General features: G+C 40.2%; 1 protein-coding gene across 4 annotated transcripts in view; it reads right to left on the bottom strand.

The window, feature by feature from the left end:
- Positions 1–8,352: 8,352 nt before the first annotated feature.
- Positions 8,353–20,225, bottom strand: part of RMND1 (required for meiotic nuclear division 1 homolog) — a 44,575-nt gene continuing 32,702 nt past the window's right edge. For all 4 annotated transcript variants that reach the window (XM_049116461.1, XM_025422555.3, XM_025422558.3 and 1 more), the window contains 2 exons: positions 9,055–9,171; positions 8,353–8,564 (listed from right to left, as the gene is read on the bottom strand). In XM_049116461.1, the coding sequence (XP_048972418.1) occupies positions 8,532–8,564; positions 9,055–9,171 (150 nt within the window). In that variant the 3' untranslated portion in view covers positions 8,353–8,531. The remainder of the gene's footprint in view (positions 8,565–9,054; positions 9,172–20,225) is intronic.

Consider the following 20,225-nt stretch of genomic DNA (forward strand, 5'->3'; position numbering starts at 1 on the left):
CACAACATGGTAGTTTGTCTCCCTCAGTACAAGCTAGAGCAAGGAGGAAGCCACACCACTGCCACATGCTGTTAGTTGAAAGAAAGTCACTTAAGTCCAGCCTACAGTGGAATTAAGTTCCATATCTTGAAGGGTGGAGTATCAAAGAATTTATGACATATTTTAATAACTACCACAGTTCTGTGTTTTTCCTGTTTATGGGTGAATTAGGATTGAACCAGAAGCCTTGTTGAAGTCAATCTGTAAGTAATTATCTTAGTTAATTAAGTCAGTTTTTTTCTCTGAGGGCTTTTAGTCTCACGCCCTCAATCTTAAATTTGAGAAGGGAGGCTCAAAGAAGTTAAGTAATTAGCCAGCGCATGGCCATTCAGTGTAGGAACATTAAACAGATTTTTCTGTCTTTTTTTTTTTTTTGTCATGAATGATGTGTGTGCTGATTAAGATGAGAAAACTTGTTAGTGATTTTTAAATATATAAAGAAGTTATAGTATAGAACTGTTGTTTCCTAGTCTCGTGGTTTGCACACTTCTACATGATAGTAATACTTTCAATTTATTCGGCCTACAGATAATACCTGATGTCTGTGAATTTGCAGACTCCTCATAGCAGTACCGCCTTCCCGTTGATTTTTAGAGGAAACAAAATATACTTATGAATTTAAAGGATTTAAATGAATGAATTTATTTTTAAAAAATATTTTGCTTATTTATTCATGAGAGACACAGAGAGAGAAAGAGGCAGAGGGAGAAAGAAGCAGGCTCCATGCAGGGAGCCTGATGTGGGACTTGATCCCGGGACTCCAGGATCATGCCCTGGGCTGAAGGCGGCGTTAAACCGCTGAGCCACCTGGGCTGCTCTGAAGGACTTTACTTACTGTTAGCTCCAGATGCTGCATATATACCAACCTGGAGACTGTACTCTGTAACTATTCCAGATAGCACATTTCTAGGACCTAAAAGAAGGTATTATAACAAAGATAATCAGGGTTTGAGTATGAAAGAAATGGATACCACCCTCTGCTGTGAGACAGTCATGGAAACTTTGGATCTAGTAAGATTTGTTCTAAGACCGGTTTTTTCTTTGTGGTATAAAGGAGTAGGATGGGACCCTGATATACATGGATAATGTGAGTAGAGCCAGAATAAATTTTGAAGGCCTTCCTTAACTTTTTTCTTTTAAATCCAGTAGACTTTCCTGAGTAATAGGTTGGGGATACAGTAAATTTTCTTACACCTCTGCTGTTGCAGAATTGACAATAGCTGCTTTGTTCTTAAACTGCTTTCCAGTTTCTCTTACCATCAGGACACCTGACAGTTGCTGTTCAGCCATGAAGCACATGCTTATGTGCATTATACTTACGTGATTGCTCTTGTTTACCTGTGTCTTGTAACTCCCATCCCCACTGTAAATTTTTTACAGGGACTTCTCTTTCCTATATATTGCTGGTACTCAAATGCTTGCAGAATTGAATTTGTAGTTGAAGGACCTAACAAGATAATTTTTCCCACTAGAACTGAATGAGAAAATGTTTATTGTACAAAGCCTTTGGATACAGGTGGGAGGTGCTGGTGATATATATGTTAATATCTGTCCTTAAGATATTCACAGTCCAGTGGCGGAAAACACAGTCATATGCTTTATATACAGTTCTTTATATACACATATTTGAAGTGTAGTGGTAGTATAAATGAAGTTGGTATTTAAACTGAATCTTGAAGGGTGAGTAGATGTTTGAAAAATAGACTTAGTTTTGTGACCTGTTTGGTTGTGCATTTCCTTCTTTCCTTTCTTAAGATTTTATTTATTTGAGAGAGCGAGAGCAAGCGCGGGGAGGAACAGAGGGTTAGGGACAAGCTGACTCCACGATGAGCTCAGAGCCCGAGGATCCTGAGATCATGACCTGAGCTGAAATCGAGTTGGACGCTTAACTAAGCCACCCATGTGCCCCAAGTGGTTGTGCATTTCTCACCTTTACTCCTTTATTATACATCTACCTTTGTTTTATTGTTGAGTTGCCATATTTTGATAAGTTGCTTTTTTCTCTCTCATGCATGTTCTTTTTAAGTTACTTCTCTAGAAGTGTGCTGTCCAATGCAGTTTAGCTACTAGCCACACATGCCTTTGCAAATTAATGTCACACTAGCCACATGTGGATATAGGCTACCTATTGGACAACACAGATACAGAACATTTCAATTGTTGCAGAAAGTTCTCTTGGACTGTGCTGCTGTAGAATCATGTTTTGCTCATCTGCATATTTTCACTTTATTATAATGTATTGAGTTAGGAATAGAATGAATAAATTTAATAGCTTTCTGACATCAATGGAGGAGACAGAGTGGTTGGTATTTATGACTAGAGGGGAGAGAGTATAGGATATTTACATTGATGAAGAATATAGGCTTTGCAGTCAAATCTAGGTTGGAATCCTGCTCTGTAACCTTAAGTAGTTTGGCTTTTGGGCATGTTCACTTCTGAGCCTCAGTGTTTTGTTTTTGTTTTTGTTTTTACTCAAATAGGGATAATATTTACCTCTCAGGTTTGTGTGCCTATAAAATAAGAATGTATGTAAGGGGGCTTAGCACAGTACCTCAGTACATGATAAGGTCATTAAGGTATTTTTGAAGTAATCACTGATTAAAGAAATTTTTAAAATTATACAGTGAAATTTTTTTCTTTTGGTGTATAGTTCTATGAAGTAACATAGATAAATATTTGTGTAACTACCATCAGTTAGAATACATATCACTTCTACCACTTTCAAAAAACTCGCCCATGCTGTCTTTTTGTATACTTAACCTCCTCCCACTTGATATCCCCGACAGCCACTGATTTGTTCTCCATCATCATTTTTGTCTCTTTTAGCATGTTTTATAAATGGAGTTGTGTAATATGTAGCCTTGGCTTCTTTCCTCAGCCAAATTGGGTGAAGGACTCCAAATTGTAACATAAATCTCAGTAGTCACAACTGATTTTTAAGACATTTATTTTAATTTAGAAATCTTTCTTAGAAATCTGCATCTGAATTTTTGTTCATAGAATTGTGTTTGACTTGGGATTTTTATGTTTGAAAGTGAAATCAGTGACGAAATTTACAGGGAAACACTACTTCCCCTGGTAACTGTGTCTGTGTATGATACCCACCTGTTTTTCTTTATGAAAGTGATTGATCACTGGTGGGGAAGATTCCCATTTTTATTATTTATTAAAAGATTTTATTTATTTATGAGAGACACAGCGAGAGAGAGAGGCAGAGAGATATAAGCAGAGGGAGAAGCAGGCTTCATTCAGGGAGTCTGAATGTGGGACTCGATCCTGGGACTCCAGGATCATGCCCAGGGCTGAAGGCAGCGCTAAACCGCTGAGCCACCCAGGGATCCCCTAGATTCCTATTTTTAGTAGTTTATCCATATTAAAGATCTGCGAGTGGCAGGAGAGTCCTCCTGTGAAAAAGTTTTTTGTCTAAACATTAATTTCTAAAATGTGGTCTGAAGCTAGGATAATCAGCTGGCTGCTTTGCTCAGGCCTTCCCTAGCCTACCACTGGAAGTCTGGCTGCTGCAGGAAACCTCTCAGCGCCAGGAAATCCAGGATCTGAAAGAACCATATAAAATTTGAGGATTCCAGTTTATCAGATTTCATTAGTGAACCACAGGACAAGTATTCAAACTAATCATACTTGCCATCAGAGTGCTTAGAGTCAAAATCTCTAAGGTAACCAGAACCTAAACCACATGAGACTTTTTAGATTAAGATCAATACTCTGATTTTAAAGACTAGTGTTTGGTGGCTTAGATTTGACTGGAATTACTTCATTTTTTTGTTGGTTTGTTGCCCTCTGTAAGTTTTTGTGTGATGAGTTCAAGAAGTAGTCAAGTTACATATTTCTATATTAGCAATATTAAATTCTTGTAAGCAGGTTTTTAAGACTTGTGTATTGAAGCTAGATTAGGGGCAGCCCAGGTGGCTCAGTGGTTTAACGCCGCTTTCGGCACAGGGTGTGATCCTGGAGACCCGAGATCGAGTCCCCCATTGGGCTCCCTTCATGGAGCCTGCTTCTCCCTCTGCCTGTGTCTCTGCCTCTCTCTCTCTCTCTCATGAATAAATAAATAAGTCTTAAAAAAATAGATTTGAAAGTCAAATTCATACTTAACCAGGATCTCTCCTGTTTTGGGCTTCTTTTCAGTTCTAGTGCTGTCTAAATTGCACGTAAATTTTAGGTTCTTTAGTTTAACTGTTGTGTTCACCTTTCCTGATTTTTTCAGAGATTTCTTTGTGGAACATCTGCTATCTTTAAGCAGATTAGTTGTTTACTTGTCCTACAACTTTCATTTAAATGTAAGCTTCATGAAAGTAGGAGCCCTTTTCATGATCTCTGCCAACTATATTTTGGAGCGTAGAGTAGCACATCTTAACTTGAGTAAGTTATTTGTTGTATTACATGAAAAAAAGGAGTGTCTCTGTGACTAGGTTTTACAATTGTGTGCTTTCCAGCCTATTCTATCATAACAGGCTAGGACATGTTGAAACATTTTGTTTTTTATTTTTAAAATTTTTAAAAGATTTATTTATTTGGAAAGAGCACACAGGCACGGCACAGGAAAAGGGCAAAGGGAGAGAATATCCAAGTAGACTCCCGCTGAGCATGGAGCCTGACGCCAGGGCTCTATCCCATTACTCATGAGGTTAGAACCTGAGCAGAAACCAAGAGTTGAACATCTAACCGACTGAGCCACCCTGGTGCTCTGAAACATTTTGTTTTTTAAAGATAACATTTAAATCTATGTTTCAAATTGTGCAGAAGGAGTGAAAAAAATGTGGCCTTTAAAAAATCCTGTTCCCTTAAACCCCTGAGGAAAGGTCCCATGAGGAAAGGGAATTTGGAATAGTGACCTTAAAACTTCTTTTAAAAATGGCAATTCATAATCAGTGGAAAATTGAAAGTTAATAGGCTTGGATTGGAAGTATTTGGAAAAGCTTCCTCTACTCATCTTCATCACCTCACAGCAAGGGCCCCACACATAAAGTTTGTAAAGGCAGGGAGAGGAGAGCATGAGGAGATTGGGGTAGGGAAAGAAAAGGAATTACCTGAGGAGATTCAGTACTTAGTACATTAAATGGAACAAGAAGGTGCTAATGAATTACTGAAAAATCTGTATCTTTGCTTCTCAGTATAGGGAGTATGGGAATCTCTTGGAGAGTTGTAAAAATATTCCTTAGTTGCAGCCTCAGAAATCCTGATTGCAAAACACAGGAATATAAATCAGGGGCACCTAAATGTTTGCTGGGGAATTGGTCTGAGCACCACACTTTGGAATTAAAAATAGGTGAATATGATTAAGTTTTGTAAAAAATGTTTCTGAGAGTAGAAGCAGTATATTAATTTTATATGTAAAAATATTCCTGTTTCTGACTGCTGTGATTATCTGAAGGCGGCAACCCCAGAATGCCTATTGGCAGCTGCCTGGTACATACAAAATATGTAGAGTTTAAAAGCCTTTTGGGGCATGCACTGAATAGTCAACTTGTTTTATTTCAGAATCCAATAGATTTTATACTCAGATGGTTTGTAATAACAGTAAACTGGTAGCTTCACATGTGTTAATTCCATTAATCCTCACAGCAGCTCTCTGAGGTCGTGGTACTGTTAAAACCATTTTACAGATGAAGAGACTTAGACCCAGAGAGGTTCAGTGATTTGCCCAAGGTGATAGAGCTAGTAGGTGGTGGTGAGGAATGCACATCTAGGTTGGTCTTAGTCACTCCTCTCATGAGTGATAGAAATTTGATACCACTTTGAGTGCTTCACCAAGATGAAGATACTTTAGGCTTTCCTTAGTCTTCTGGTAGGATTTCTCATTTTGTTGTTAAAGAAGTTGTGATCATGAAAAATTTTCTTCTGTTACACCTAAAATAATTAAAAGAAAAAATAAAACAACTGGGGCACCTGGGTGCCTTTAGCTCACATCATGATCCCAGGGTGCTGGGTTCAAGCCCTGTATTGGGCTCCCTGCTCAGCAGGGGTCTGCTTCTCCCTCTCCTGTCACTCCCCCCTGCTTTTGTTCTCCTTCTTTCCAATAAATAAAATCAAGTTCTAGGAAAGAGGTTTTTTTTTTTTTTTTAAGTTGAAGCTTTTTCATAAATTTAAGGAATTGAAAAAGATGCAGTTTCTGATGAATCGTTAAGTATTGGTATTTAAAAATAAAGGTATTTGTCATTAATGTATCTAGTGGAATGTAATACCATAATGAGTGTCTGCCATGATTGCTTTAATAAACATAAGTAAACAATTCATACTTAACTGTTCCTTTTTTCTTCTTGAAAAACTGTTAATTCCTCCCACAAAATGTTTACCTAATAAATTTTTGCTTGAAGGTCTTATTGATGATCCTTTTGTTTTTTGTGGCATATTTGTATATAAGTTGAAATGTTAGGTTTTGCAATGACCATAAGACACCAGATGTTCATATTTTGTTGTTAAAATTGTTATAATTAACACACAGTTGACACAGCAAATGTACATATGATACTTAGAGTAAAACTTTATTAGAAATGCCCCTCTTAATAGGTGGGGGCTTATATGGTTCCTATGAAATTAGAAAGCTTTGTTGACCAGTTATTTCAAATTGTCTTCCTGTTGGCTTCCCCAAAATTTTTAGATATAGGTTAAATACACTTACAGGTTTTTAAATATAGTGGACCAAACTAACATTGAAGATTGGGTGAGAAGGGAAGATGTGAAAGGGGAGAACAGGCTTCAGGCTTCATACATTGGCTGCAGGTGTGTATACAGGCATAGCAGCTTTATATAAAAGTGCTTCTGTGGAACTTAAAGATCTAGAATGCATTACTTGAACTCTGCATGCCCACATGTTCCTAGGGAAGTCTTACGATATAGGATATAGGTGTTTTAGCAGACTGCTAATCAAACTCTGGCACTGTGCTAAAAATGAAAATGGTACTAAGATGTTTACCTTTGCACTATTAGAGCAAATAAGTATGTAAATCTGGTAAGGGTATAGGTATATGTATATTTTCTTTGTGAAATAGTGTGTAGCAATTAAGTTGCAAAATAAGTATCAAGTTAGAACAGTAATACTGTTTTCATGGATATAAACCTTGAACAACAGGTTTTATTGAGTTTCACAGTTCCATTTATATGCAGGTGGATTTTTTTTCCATAAACACAGTACATACAGTATGTAAATGCATTTCTCAACCTTTCTCCAACTTGCCTTATTGTAAGAATACAGTAAAAATACAAGAAATGTGTTAATTGACTTAGTAAGGCTTCTTACTTAGTCAATTAGTTGATAGGCTGGTAGTTAAGTTTTGGTGGAGTAAAGTTATAGAGATTTTCAACTGTGGGGCGTGAGTATGTCTAGCCCCTGCCCCCCCCCCCCATTCAAGGGTCAACTATAATGCATGAAAAAAAATAGAATATTTAATGGTGAGGCAAGTGGAGGTTATGCATAAAAATGAAGATAAGGAATCTGCCTTTTTTTTTTTTTTTTAAAGGAATCTACTTTTTAAAGACTTATTTTAAAGATGTTAAGAGCGTAGGGGGAAGAGGGAGAGTCTTAAGCCCAAGATGGGGCTGGATCTCATGACCCTGAGATCATATCTGAGCCAAGACCAAGAGTTAGGAGCTTAACCAACTGTGCCACACATGTGCCCCAAAAGGACTTTGCTTTTTAAAAATGTTCAATTCAAGATGGTAAGCACATAAATGTCAAGTTCTTTGTTCTTGGCATTTTTTCATTTCCCGAAAGTATGTGTGAAACAAAAAAAATGTGTGGGAAGAATATTTTGACTAGGTTGGTAGTAAAAGCATGGATAGTCCTGATTAATAAAGGGAGAAGTGCCAGTGAGCAGCCATACTGAAATTATGCCATCCAAAGTACGTATATAAAATTCATTCTAGTCATCACAAACCTGTCCTGTATTTATTTCAACAGTCCAGAGTTTCCTATTTGGCTCTCCTAGGCTGGGATTGATATTTCTTGGAGACAGGTGAGAGGTAGTGTCCAAAATCTAAGCCTTTTGGCTTTAATAAATATCTGCCTGCGTATCCTAGGTGCTAAGCTTTCTATAGTTCTTTAAAATATCTTCTTTAAAATTCTCAGTGTAGGGATCCCTGGGTGGCGCAGCGGTTTAGCGCCTGCCTTTGGCCCAGGGCGCGATCCTGGAGACCCGGGATCGAATCCCACGTCGGGCTCCCGGTGCATGGAGCCTGCTTCTCCCTCTGCCTGTGTCTCTGCCTCTCTCTCTCTCTCTCTCTCTCTCTGTGACTATCATAAATAAATAAAAATAAAAAAAATAAATTCTCAGTGTTAAAGACCCAAACACCAGATATTTCATAATTTTTATTCAAGCAGCAATACATTTAGGAGCTGAAAAAGATCATCATAACTTCTTGATTTAAAAAAATTAAATACCTATTAAGAGATTTCCCCAACAGTGAGCATTTATTTTTGATTGTAGAACTTGAATATCTCTTGTACTGTTAACTCTTCTCTGGTTATCACTTGATCAGAAAAATACACGTCCCAGCTCAAACATTACCTTAGGATGGTAAAAAGTGAGATTTATTAAATTTCACAGCAAGCCACTGGTAAAAACTAAAAATGACTTTTCCAAAATTGTGATTAATGAAAAATGCTCCTAAAGTCTTTCCCATACGGCAAGCTGCAGATCTGAGGCAAAGATACTTGCTGCTGGGTCGTACATGAAAAATATGCAGCTAGAACTTTCTCTAAATGCTGTCTTTAAAAATGGAACTTCTCCCAAAATCACACTTCATGCGTTTGCAATATTACCACAGTCACTTGAAACTTAACCTCACTTCCAAATATACTTAGTAATCAGAACAAAGCCAAGCTCTTTTCCACTGTCATTTTCTATGTCAAAAAACTTTTTTTTTTTTTTTAGATTTTTAATGTTTAAGTCATCTCTACACCCAATTTGAGGCTTGAACTCAGAACCCTGAGATAAGAGTTGCACGCTCCACTGAGCCAGCCAGGTGCTCTTACTTTCATTTTAAAAAGCTATTTACCTCGATGGTGATGAGGATGACAATCATCCACTCCAGGCGGAGCGCCCTCTTCTCAGTCAGGTGATTCCGCATTAGATCTGTCAGCTCCATACAGTGCTGAAGTTTTTCATTCATGACCTGCGTTAGAAAAACCTTAGGAAATATCTTGTATTTACACTTAAGTTTAAGAAATAAGTAACAGCACACTTCAAAATTTGAAAGGTCTAAAGTAGGTACATGGTGAGAATTTATCCTTCAATTCTTGCTCTTCGTTACCGTGGCCATTTGCCAGCAGTACCTGCCTCTTGTCAAAGAGTCCACCTAGAGACATTTTGTAATGTACAGATTGAACTGCAAGAAGTACTTTGCCTACTGATGCTCTTACATTAAGATTTTGATAGAAGATATAAAAAAGTTTTTGAGTCCTTGTTTTTGGTAACCTGCCCCTGGGAGTGTAGTAGTTAAGAAGGGCAAACTTGAAACATGTTGCTGTGGCCAAAACATGCCCTACAGATGACAAAAACAAGGATTACCTTCTACAGTTCTTCAAGTTCTGTGCAAACCCCTAGGGTTCTGTACCACTTGACCTGCTGCACATGTGCCACTAGTTGGTACTGCTCTCAGTGCTAGACTGCAGAGCTTCTGAGTTCTGATGCCTCCACCACATGTTGGTGGGGGTGGGGTCACAGAAAACAGAGTCTTTGGGATTTTTTAAAAGATTTTAAGTAACCTCTGCACCCAATGTGGGGCTCGAACTCATGACCCCAAGATCAAGAGTCGCATCTTTACAGAACGAGCCAGCCAGGTGCCCCCAGAAAACAGAATCTTTGAATTTAAGACTTGGATGTGACCACCGGTAGTTCTACCTCCTTGATCCCTGTATCTCATTTTCTTTTGGAACTCGGAAAGTCTGGAAACTTTTTTTTTAAGTTTGACTTCCCCTGATTACTTACGGAGCACGCCGAGGGTGTGGGTTTGGTCTGGAAATCTCAGACAATCCTCACAGATGCATGTTGGGGATTGATGGAAATGCATTCGTGTGCCGTATGTACTTGTAATGATTGTACAGATCATTAAACCGCCTCAATGAGAACATATGGAACCACAATCATACGCATATATTTGCCATGTTCCCAGCCTTTATGGCCATCCTGTAGTTTCTACTCTGTAAATGCTTAGAACACTGCCTCCTCCTTTCCTCCTTCCCTCGCTTCTCTATTGGCTGCTCCGTCTTGGTCTATAAACACACTCATCCTCAGGCTTGCTTCTGTCTTCAAGGTGCTGTCCCAACCCTCTTCCACTTTCATCTCTGAGTAGACAGACACATTCTTCCTTCTACTTCCTCATCACCCTGTCACCCCGTTTATTCTTTAGCCCTTGGAAGTTGCATATTACAACTCCTCTGAAACTTCCAAAAGTCTGCAGATTTAGTAAGTCTAACAACTTCTCCTGGTTCTAAATCTCAATCAACTCAAGCATTTGACAACATCTTGAAATGCACACTTCCTTTGGCTTTTTCTCCCCTAAGAACTAGGTTCTACCTCTGACCATCCTCTTTTCCTGGGGTTTCTCTATCTCTTGCCTGTAGATGACATTCCCCAAAGTCCTGATCTTGTCTTTCTGGCTCTATGCTCTGCTTGCACAATCTCACCCACTTTGGCTTGTGTAGATGTTCCCTAAACTTCAGTCACTTTGCATCCCACCATCACTATTTCTGTGATGTATATGTGCCACCTGTACTATTATGTAATTTCCAAAAGACTTTGTTTAATATGTTTATTTTAAAAGTAAACTGTCATTACCATCAATGGACAACAGTGTGATGTGAAACTGTTGCCTACAGGAAGCGGAGCCTGATGCCTGGGCAAGTAGTGGAGCAGCATACACCAGAGGGCCCATCAGGACCCTAAAAGCAAACTAAGTGCTTCTCCTGACAGTAAAGAGAACTATGACTTGCTTCAATGTTACTCAGTTCAGGGTCCATGTGTTACCTATATTCTTTTTTTTTTTTTTTTAAGATTTTATTTATTCATGAGAGACACAAAGAGAGACAGAGAGAGGCAAATACGCAGGCAGAGCGAGAAGCAGGCTCCATGCAGAGAGGCTGACATGGGACCTGATCCCGGGTCTCCAGAATCACGCGCCAGGCTGAAGGCAGCGCCAAACCACTGGGCCACTCAGGCTGCCCTTAAATTCATCTCTTGAACAAGTATATGTATCCCACATTTTGGGAAAGACTTAAACTACTATTTCTTTTCTACTTCCAAATAGAACTATTTAATCCTGGTTTCTTCTCTGGATTTCTAACTGCCTATGAAATATCTTATGGGTTTCCTGACCACATCTCAAATTTAATGTTTCTCAAGCTAAAACTGACAACCTGGCCAAGTCTATCCCTTCTCTTGGCTTCCCCTTTTATCTGGTTATACTGTCTTCCCAGTCACCTGGGGTGGAGACTCTAAATCCCACTCCCTACAATTATGCACCATTGTGGACAGTCCTGGATCTATCCCTTTCTTAGCATTCCTTAATACTATGTAGTAGGTCTTTATGAACTAGTCATTATTTAAGAATGGATCCATTGCCCCTCTCCCTGGGCATCAGCGTTCTCATTCTAAATAGCTGGATCATGTCACTCCTCTGTATCATGGCTTTAAACATTTTACCATATATTGCCTTCTTGAAACATCAAAGAATCCCAAAGATCATCTGGTCCTGTGCATGGCATCCTATGCTTCCCAATGTGCTCTTTCTGTGGTGCTCCTAGAACACTTTGTTTCTTTGTTTTAGTGCTTCCTTCATTTTGCCTCAGCTATCTGCCCAGCACCCTGCCCTGCTGACCCCCACCCTCTGGGGGAGTTACTCTTCCACAATTTTCAACCACCAATCATGATCCCAGCACCCCCCAAAAGCTCCGGAGTGGAAGGGGTACATATAAGACCCAGGTTTAGTCGACCATAATGGCCACTTCCCTCATCATATGGTTGGTCAAAGCTTGGACACATGGCCCAATCCTTTGATGTTGCCAGGTAGAGTGAAATATAAACTCGGGACATTCCCTCTTCCCACTCCCATTTCTCCCCATTCTCACAGAGAAGGCCACTGAGAGGCAAGAAGGAGGCCCACTTGGCACAGAAGGTGCTGAGGAAAGAGTCTTGATTGATTTATTTGGGTCTGCTACAGACACTATTCTCCTGCTCTAACCTTGTTCTCAGCCGTACATGGTGATAGGTAAGCTCATTCAAAATTTTCTCTGGTGTGCAAGCAAGAGGGTCTCCATTAGTGTATGCTTCCGACTTCATTTAGCTAGAGTCCTGCATGTTACATGCACACACAAGGGAACACGAGAAAATGGATGGTATCACAAGGGTGGTAAATGTGAAGTAGGCTCTAAATAGGCAGGTGCTAGGAAGAAAGGGTAGAGAGCCACGGGAAGGGGAGAGCATCGCAGGAAAGAGCACAGAGGCAAAGCATGCTAGATAGTTGGACAAAGTGCTTGAAAATGAGGTTAAAAAGGTAAGTTAGTGCCAAATTGTGAGAGGAAATGGAGACTGTACATGGTAGGCACAGTAACGGTCCCCCCAAGGACATTCACACCCTACTTGCTGGGACCTGTGAATATGACATGGCAAAGTAGAGTTATGATTGCATATGGAATTAACACTCCAAATCAGCTGGCCTTAAGATGGGGAGATGAAACTAGATTATCAGGGGGAGGGGTGTCCAGTGGAATCACAGGGGTCCTTACAAGTGGAACTGGCAAGTGGAACACTTAAAGTGATGCCCCGTGAGGAGTCCTCAACTCACTTCTGTAACATGAAAGAGGCTGCAAGCTGAGGAATGTGGGCAGCATGTAGGAGCTGCAAAAGACAAGGAAAGCCTTTTCCTATGCAGAGCCTCCAGAAAGGAACACAGCCCTGCCAACACTTTGATTTGACTCAGTGACTCTCATGTCAGACTTCTGACGTACAGAGATATAACACAATACATTCGTGTTAAGCCAGTTTCAGGTAATTTGTTACAGCAGCAAGAGAAACCTACTCCACTCCATCATGCTAGAATGCTGGAATTTTATTCTGTAGGTAATGTGAAGTCCTGTGTGGTCTTCAAATATTGGTTGTGTTGACTATACTGGGCTGGGTGAGGAAATGGAATGGTGCTAGCTCAAGGGGCCAGTGGAGAGGTGGGGGTGGGGTGGGTGGGCAGGGAGGGAGTCAAGAATGTCTGAGACTGGGTGGGGCGGCGGCGGAGAGGAGGGTGAGAGGCAGCAGGAATGTCAGGGGGACCTGAAGGCAGGGGTCAGTGCAGTGTCCCCCCCGCCTTTTACTAGCCTATCCTACAGCCTTTGATAAGTATCTGGCAATGAACGAATGACACTGAGGAGAAAATGAAAGGAAGGCGTGACAGGATGTGGAGGGTGAAGCAGAAAGAGGAAACCACTGTGCATGTCAGTTTTCTGGTTGACTGACAGGTGGATGAGGCTAGTGGTCCTGCCACAAGCTGAAATGGAGAATAGAGAAGATTCAGGGTTTTCTGGGAGAATACCATGGGTTTCATTTTGAAATCTTAATCACTGATTAATTCTACAAGTATTTGCTGAGCATGTGCTCTATGTGAGGCCTTGCCAAGAACTGGGAATATAACAGGGAAAAAAATAACCCTGGTCTCCGGTCTCAGGGAGCCTACATTCCAGTGTGCAGTGCTACAGAGAATTGATTCTCAAAGGGATGCTATAGGGTAGGTCAGTGTGGAAGCGTGAGAGATTTAGTAGGCAATAGGAAACACCTGGAAGGCCAGCAGAAAACTGAGGTTACAGATACTTGTTTGAAAATCATCAGGACAAAACAGCAGTGGAAGGAAACGAACAGGAGCACTGCTGGAGCAGGCCGCACGAGGAGAGCGCCCAGGACAGAATGTTGGGGAACATCAATAGAGAAGGTGCGGTGAGGGACCCACTGCCACCTGGCTTTTCTGCCCCTACTGCACTTCTGGAACTTCTCTCTGATCTTTTCCAGGGCTTAGTTACTGAATGAAATGTCTTGACCCCCATCCACAGCTTCGTGGACTGCTTTCAGCACATCTCATGCCTCCTAATACTCTTATTTTCTTCAAGATTCTTTCCTCTAGGAAAAAAAAAAAACAAACAACAACCCAAACAAACAAATGGAACAAGGAACAACTTTCTCCTGGCATTACCACTAACTCTCTTTGTTCTGTGCATTTTCTTATTAGACAGTAAAGCTTGCTCTTAATTTTCTTTTGTATCAAGTAAAGCGCCAGCGTTGTATTCAGCATGCTAAGGAAGGCTAATTTCTTTTAACTCCTTCTAAATAATCTTCACATAACCCAGCGAGTCTTAACTGCCTTTGGTGTGCTAAGAAAATACTCTGAGAAATGTAGTTTGGGAACTTTTAAGCATGCTTGCTAACTCGTGGAAGATTTCACACCGAAGAGATGGCTCACAGTGGGTCTCGGAAATGAACAATTAGCTGTAATGACTGAATCAAGCCACAAAGGTGACAATGGTAATGATTATAGGGCACCTCTGCAACAGGGGAGACAGTCAGTGGAATGTGAGGGGAGTTCCATAAAAATTGGCAGCTACCAAAGGAATTTTGATGAGCCTTAAGTTTTAGCTGCTATATACTGAGTTTTCAGAAACGGAATCTCCAAATCCATTACATAAAAATGAAATGTAGTTCAAACCCACGTGGCCATCATGCTCAACAGCCATTTACGGGCTAGAGATCCCAATCCACATACCTTGCCCTCTGGGCCCATGAGCCAAATAATCCCTCTGTCTCTGGCATGCTCATTATATATTTAGATATTTCGGGGGAAAGTAGCTTCTATCCCTTTAGCTGCTGTGTTTTAAGGAGAGGGGGAATCCCACGAGTGTAGCTCCAATTTCATATTAAGTCCCTTTCCCCCCTAATACATTGCTACTTCTACTTTTAGCAATCTTGCCCCAGTTCCTAACATAGAATCCAATAAAGATGTGGTAGAAATATGTAATTTATAAAGATAATTAAAATGAATCTTGACTTTTGGCTCCAAAAGAAAAAATAAAGTGGATTTTCAGGGACTGTTGGTATTATGGAATTAATGTTTGTGTCCCCCTTAAATTGATGGTGAAAACCCTAATCCCAACGGTGATGGTTTTTGGAGAGGGGGCCTTCAGGAGGTGAGGGCGGGGTCCCTATGATGGAATTAGTGTCCTTTAGGAAGAGGAGGCGACATCAGACAGCCACGTGAGGACACCGCAAGAAGGTGGCGGTCTATAAACCAGAAGAAGGCCCTCGCCAGGAACTCGGTCTGCACATGTAATCAGAACACTAAGATGCGATGTGTGAAGTGCTGCAGCTGAAGGATGCAGACCAAGTATTCCAGAAACACAGACCAGATGGGACACCTTTCCCAGAACATGACACTTGGGCTCATCAGGCAAAATGCAACCAGGGATGGTCCTGGCCCAAAGGTATCAAATGAATCAAATCGTATCAACTTGGAAGAACATAAGCTACAGATAGGTCTATGATGGTGCCTAATTTAAAAAGACTCTTATTTTTATTCTAATTATCTGCAATGTATGCATTCTCCTTATGTACTCAGTTAAGGACTGAGAAGCAAATAGTACTGTAGTTATATATAGTTCATATGAGATTTAAAAAAAAACTGCTACAGAACTGACTTGTTCCAGGATTTTTCCAATTTTGGGACTGACTGGACCCTACCCTATTTGCTCTCTGGGCTGCACAGTCAACTTTCCAATGGTGTCTCCATTGGAGGTGCCCTCTTTGGTCTAGCATCAGTGATGATGCGGTGGCACTTTCTCCAAGTTTCCCCTTTCTTCTTACCATTTTGATTCTGGTCCCACTAGTTGATTATTTCATTGCACTTCTGGTTTCATTATTAATCCTGCTTTGACATTTCTCACCTTTAAAACTGGCTTTCCTGTTGAATGTAGCATTCATGCTGAGCAAGTTCTTGAAAGACATCCTTATTCTTTATACTTCTCCTCTGAACCATTGCCTCAAATCACCTTTATAACTGGTGACCATGATCTTGTCCACAAGGACATGTGAGGGACACCTTGGGCATCAATATTACAGAAACATGGTTTGAGGGAAGACAGGATGGGCTGGGGGAGCATGCCTGAGCTCAAACTTCCAAGCAGCTGGCTATCTTGGTTATTGCTCAGCCACTTTCATTAATTCAATTAAGCACAGCAGGCTGGTTATCAGAAGAGGTAGAGAGAAGGTTCGTATCTGCTTGGTGTAAATGACTTACCACACTTCATCACAATGATCATGATTCCACAAATCTCCATTCCCATCCAAGAACATTAATACTGAGTGTTCTTGTGGGACGCCTGGGTGGCTCAGCGGTAGGGCTTCCTGCCTTTGGCTCAGGTCGTGATCCTGGGATCCGGGATCAAGTCCCACATTGGGCTCCCTGTGAGGAGCCTGCTTCTCCCTCTGCCTAAGTCTCTGCCTCTCTCTCTCTCTCAGTCTGTGTCTCTCATGAATAAATAAACAAATCTTTAAAAAAAATATAATAAAAATAAAGTTAAAAAAAATTCATCCCCAGTGTATTTATCTCATCAATACTGATGATTTTGTTTAGTATTGTTTTTAAAGAATTCTCACAAAAGGCTTTATTTTAAAATTAATTTTACTGAGGCATAACTTACATACAATAAAATGAAGCCATTCTAAGTACACAAGGTTTCCTTGTGTGCTCCTTTGGAAACTACAGCCCCATTTCACCCACCCCCGCCCCAGCTCCAGGGAATCATTGATGTACCTTCTGTACCTAGATTCAATTTGCCTTTCTAGATCCCATAAATACAATTGCACATATGTTTCTGTGTCTAGATTTTTTCTTTTTTCTTTTTTATTTATGATAGGCACACAGTGAGAGAGAGAGAGGCAGAGACACAGGCAGAGGGAGAAGCAGGCTCCATGCACCGGGAGCCTGACGTGGGATTCGATCCCGGGTCTCCAGGATCGCGCCCTGGGCCAAAGGCAGGCGCTAAACCGCTGCGCCACCCAGGGATCCCTAGATTTTTTCATTTGGCATAATCATTCTGATATTCACCCATGTTGTAGCATGGATCAATAATTAACTTATTGTTGCTGAGTGGTATTCCACTGTATGGATATACCACATTTTGTTTTTCTACTCACTTACTGATGGGCACTTGACTGCTTCCAGTTTTGGGCTATTATGAATACAGCTGCTGTGAACATTTGTATATGAAAGAGTGGGAGGACATGTGTTTTCACTTCTCCTGGGTAAAATACTTAGGAGTGGAATGGCTGAGTCTTATAGTAACACAATGGTTAATTTTACAAGAAACTGCCGACCTGTTGTACCACTTTACATTCCCACAAGTGATGAAAGTTCCAATTGCTCTATAACCTTACTAACACTTGGCATTAGTCTTTTAAATTTTAGCCATTCTAATGGGTGTGTAGTGATATCACATTGTAGTTTTAATTGCACTTCCTTGGTGAACAATGACACTGAACATCTTCTCATGTTCATTTGGCCATCTGCACTACTTTCTTTCGTGAGGTGTCCATTCAAATCTTTTGCCCATTTAAAAAATTGAGCTGCTCTTTAAATACTGAGTAGAAAGAGTTCTTTGTATATGCTGGATAAGTCCTTTGTCAGGTATATAAACTGAGAAAGTTTCCTCCCAGACTGTGGCTTGCCTTTTCACATTCTTAGCAGTCTCTCAAAGAGCAGTAGTTTTTAATTTTGAAAAAGTTCAGCTTATCAAGTTTTTTCCCCCCCAGGTTCATGCCTTTTAAAAATTTTTTTAATTGGTTTTAAGAAATCTTTGCTTGGCTGAAGGTCATAAGGCTTTTTTTCTATATTTTCTTCCTGAAGTTTTATAATTTTAGCTATTACATTAGGTCTCTGATCTGTTTTAAAATGGTGTGAAGTAAAGGATAGAGTTCAGCTATCCAATTGTTCCAGCACCATTTACTGAAAATATTATTCCTTTGTTATTGAACTGATTTATATTTGTCAAAAATCAATTGCTTTTATGTATATTTCTCAACTCTCTTCCATTCCATTAATTTATATATTTGTTCTTATGCTAATATTCAAATATCTTGATTACTGTAGCTTGATTTACTGTGAGTCTTAAAATCAGATAATAAAAGTCCTACAACTTTGTCCTTTCTTCGACATTGCTGTGGCTAGTTTAAGCCTCCTTGCATTTACATTTTAAAATCAGCTTGTTACTTCTAAAATAAAAAAACCTTGCTGAGGATTTTATTGAGATTGAGTTGAATCTATAGGTCAACTTCCAGAAGTTAGATCTTTATAATGTTGAGTCTTCTGTTCTATAAACATGATACATGTCTTCATTCATTTGGTTTCTCAGCTATGTTTTATAGTTTTCAGGGTACAGATCTTATTTTTAAAAATCTTTCCTAAGGAATATGAGGTTTTGATGCTATTGTAAATGATATTTCAAATTTTTCATTTTCCAATTGTTCATTGGTGTTATAAAGAAAAAGAATTATCTTTTATACAGTGACCCTGAATTTTGTAACCGTGATAAATTCACTAATTAGTTCTAGTTGCTTTGTGTAGATTCTTTAGGATATTCTACATATAAAATCCTATCATCTGTGAATAAATTCAGTTTTACTTCTTCTCAAAGATGTTAAATCTTGCGGCTATAAATATAACCACCCACAGGGATTAGTGCCTTGAATAGCTGGAACTGCATGGACTTTCTCTACCCAGAGACAGGTTAGCATCTGATTCTCCCAACTGCTGATGTGTGACAGTGGTTACATGTCAATACCTTCATGGAGGGACACAACCTCAAATTGGCCTGATACTTGAAAACAAGAGTACTCAGCATACAATAAGTAGAGGGGGAGCCTACACAGCTCTTTTGCTGTCACTGATGTTTTTTCTTATGTTTGCACTTGAATTAGTTGACCATTTGGTTGTCACGGTATTCATCACTCAAGGTGTCCTCAGTTGCAGACTTGATGCCAATAATTCCATCTAGTATTGTGAGGATAGACAAATAAAGATGGTCACCTTCCAGGTGGAAGATGAGATAATTTCTTTGGCATCAACCTTCTTGCCCAAGCCAAGTGGCCATGGCAGTTGGCTTACTGATGATTCAGAACATGAGACCAGTGATGCTTGCTGGCAGTACCTCTGGTGGTGTGAAGGAAGGAATCACTAAAGTAACAGCACTATGAGGATGATGTGGGTCACAGTGCCTCCCAAGTAGGCTTCTAAACTTTTCTCCACCTTTTTCAAAACCTGAAGTCTGTGTTAGGCAGACTTCTGGGATGCCACCCAAAGTCCCGGTTTCTGGGCACTCACACCCTTGTGCAATTCCCTCCCCTGGGCTGTGGGCTGGGCCTAGTGACTTGTCTCTAACAAAAAGAATACAAAAATATCAAAAGTGATAGGCTGTAATTGCTGTGATTAGTTTACAAATGATTGTTTTAGAGTCTGTCTTGGCAATGCTCTGACCCCTTCTCACTTGCTCACCCTGATGAAACAAGCAGCCATGTTGGGAGATGCTTGCTCTCTGGAGAAGACTATGTGGCAGGGACCTGAGGGAGGCCTCTGGCCAAGAATTCATAAGGAACTGACACTTCAGCCCAACACCCTGAGAGGAACTGAATCTTGTCAACAACAAACACATGCATGAACTAGGAAGTTAACCTTCTCAGCCGATCCCTGAGATTACTGCAGCCTTAGGAGAGAGCCAGAGGACCTGGCTGAGCTGGACCTGGGTTCCTGACCCAAAGAACTGTAAAATAGTAAGTGCTGTCTTAAGCCACTTGATTTTGAATAATTTGTTCTATAGGAATAGCTAACTAATACAACCACAAGATATCCTTCAACTCTGTAAAGCTTTCAGCATCCCTTTGATAGCCCCTGACTTCAGCCTATCTACATGGTCCACAACCATGCAAGTCCAATGCTTTTCATGTCTGACCAGACATCTGTATGGTCAAATCCTGTCTAGCTAGATGTAGTATCTAAAACCATACTGGAATCCACTGAAGTTTGAATCTCATAGTATCACTGATCAATCTTTTTGGGTCAACTAAAAGCAATATAGTTTGGGATGGGCCTCTTTCCCCAACCACTGGCAATGACCTCCACTCTCCTGTGCTGGAAGATGCTTGTAT

This window comes from Canis lupus, chromosome 1, assembly GCF_003254725.2.
Source record: "Canis lupus dingo isolate Sandy chromosome 1, ASM325472v2, whole genome shotgun sequence".
Classification (NCBI taxonomy): Eukaryota; Metazoa; Chordata; class Mammalia; order Carnivora; family Canidae; genus Canis; species Canis lupus.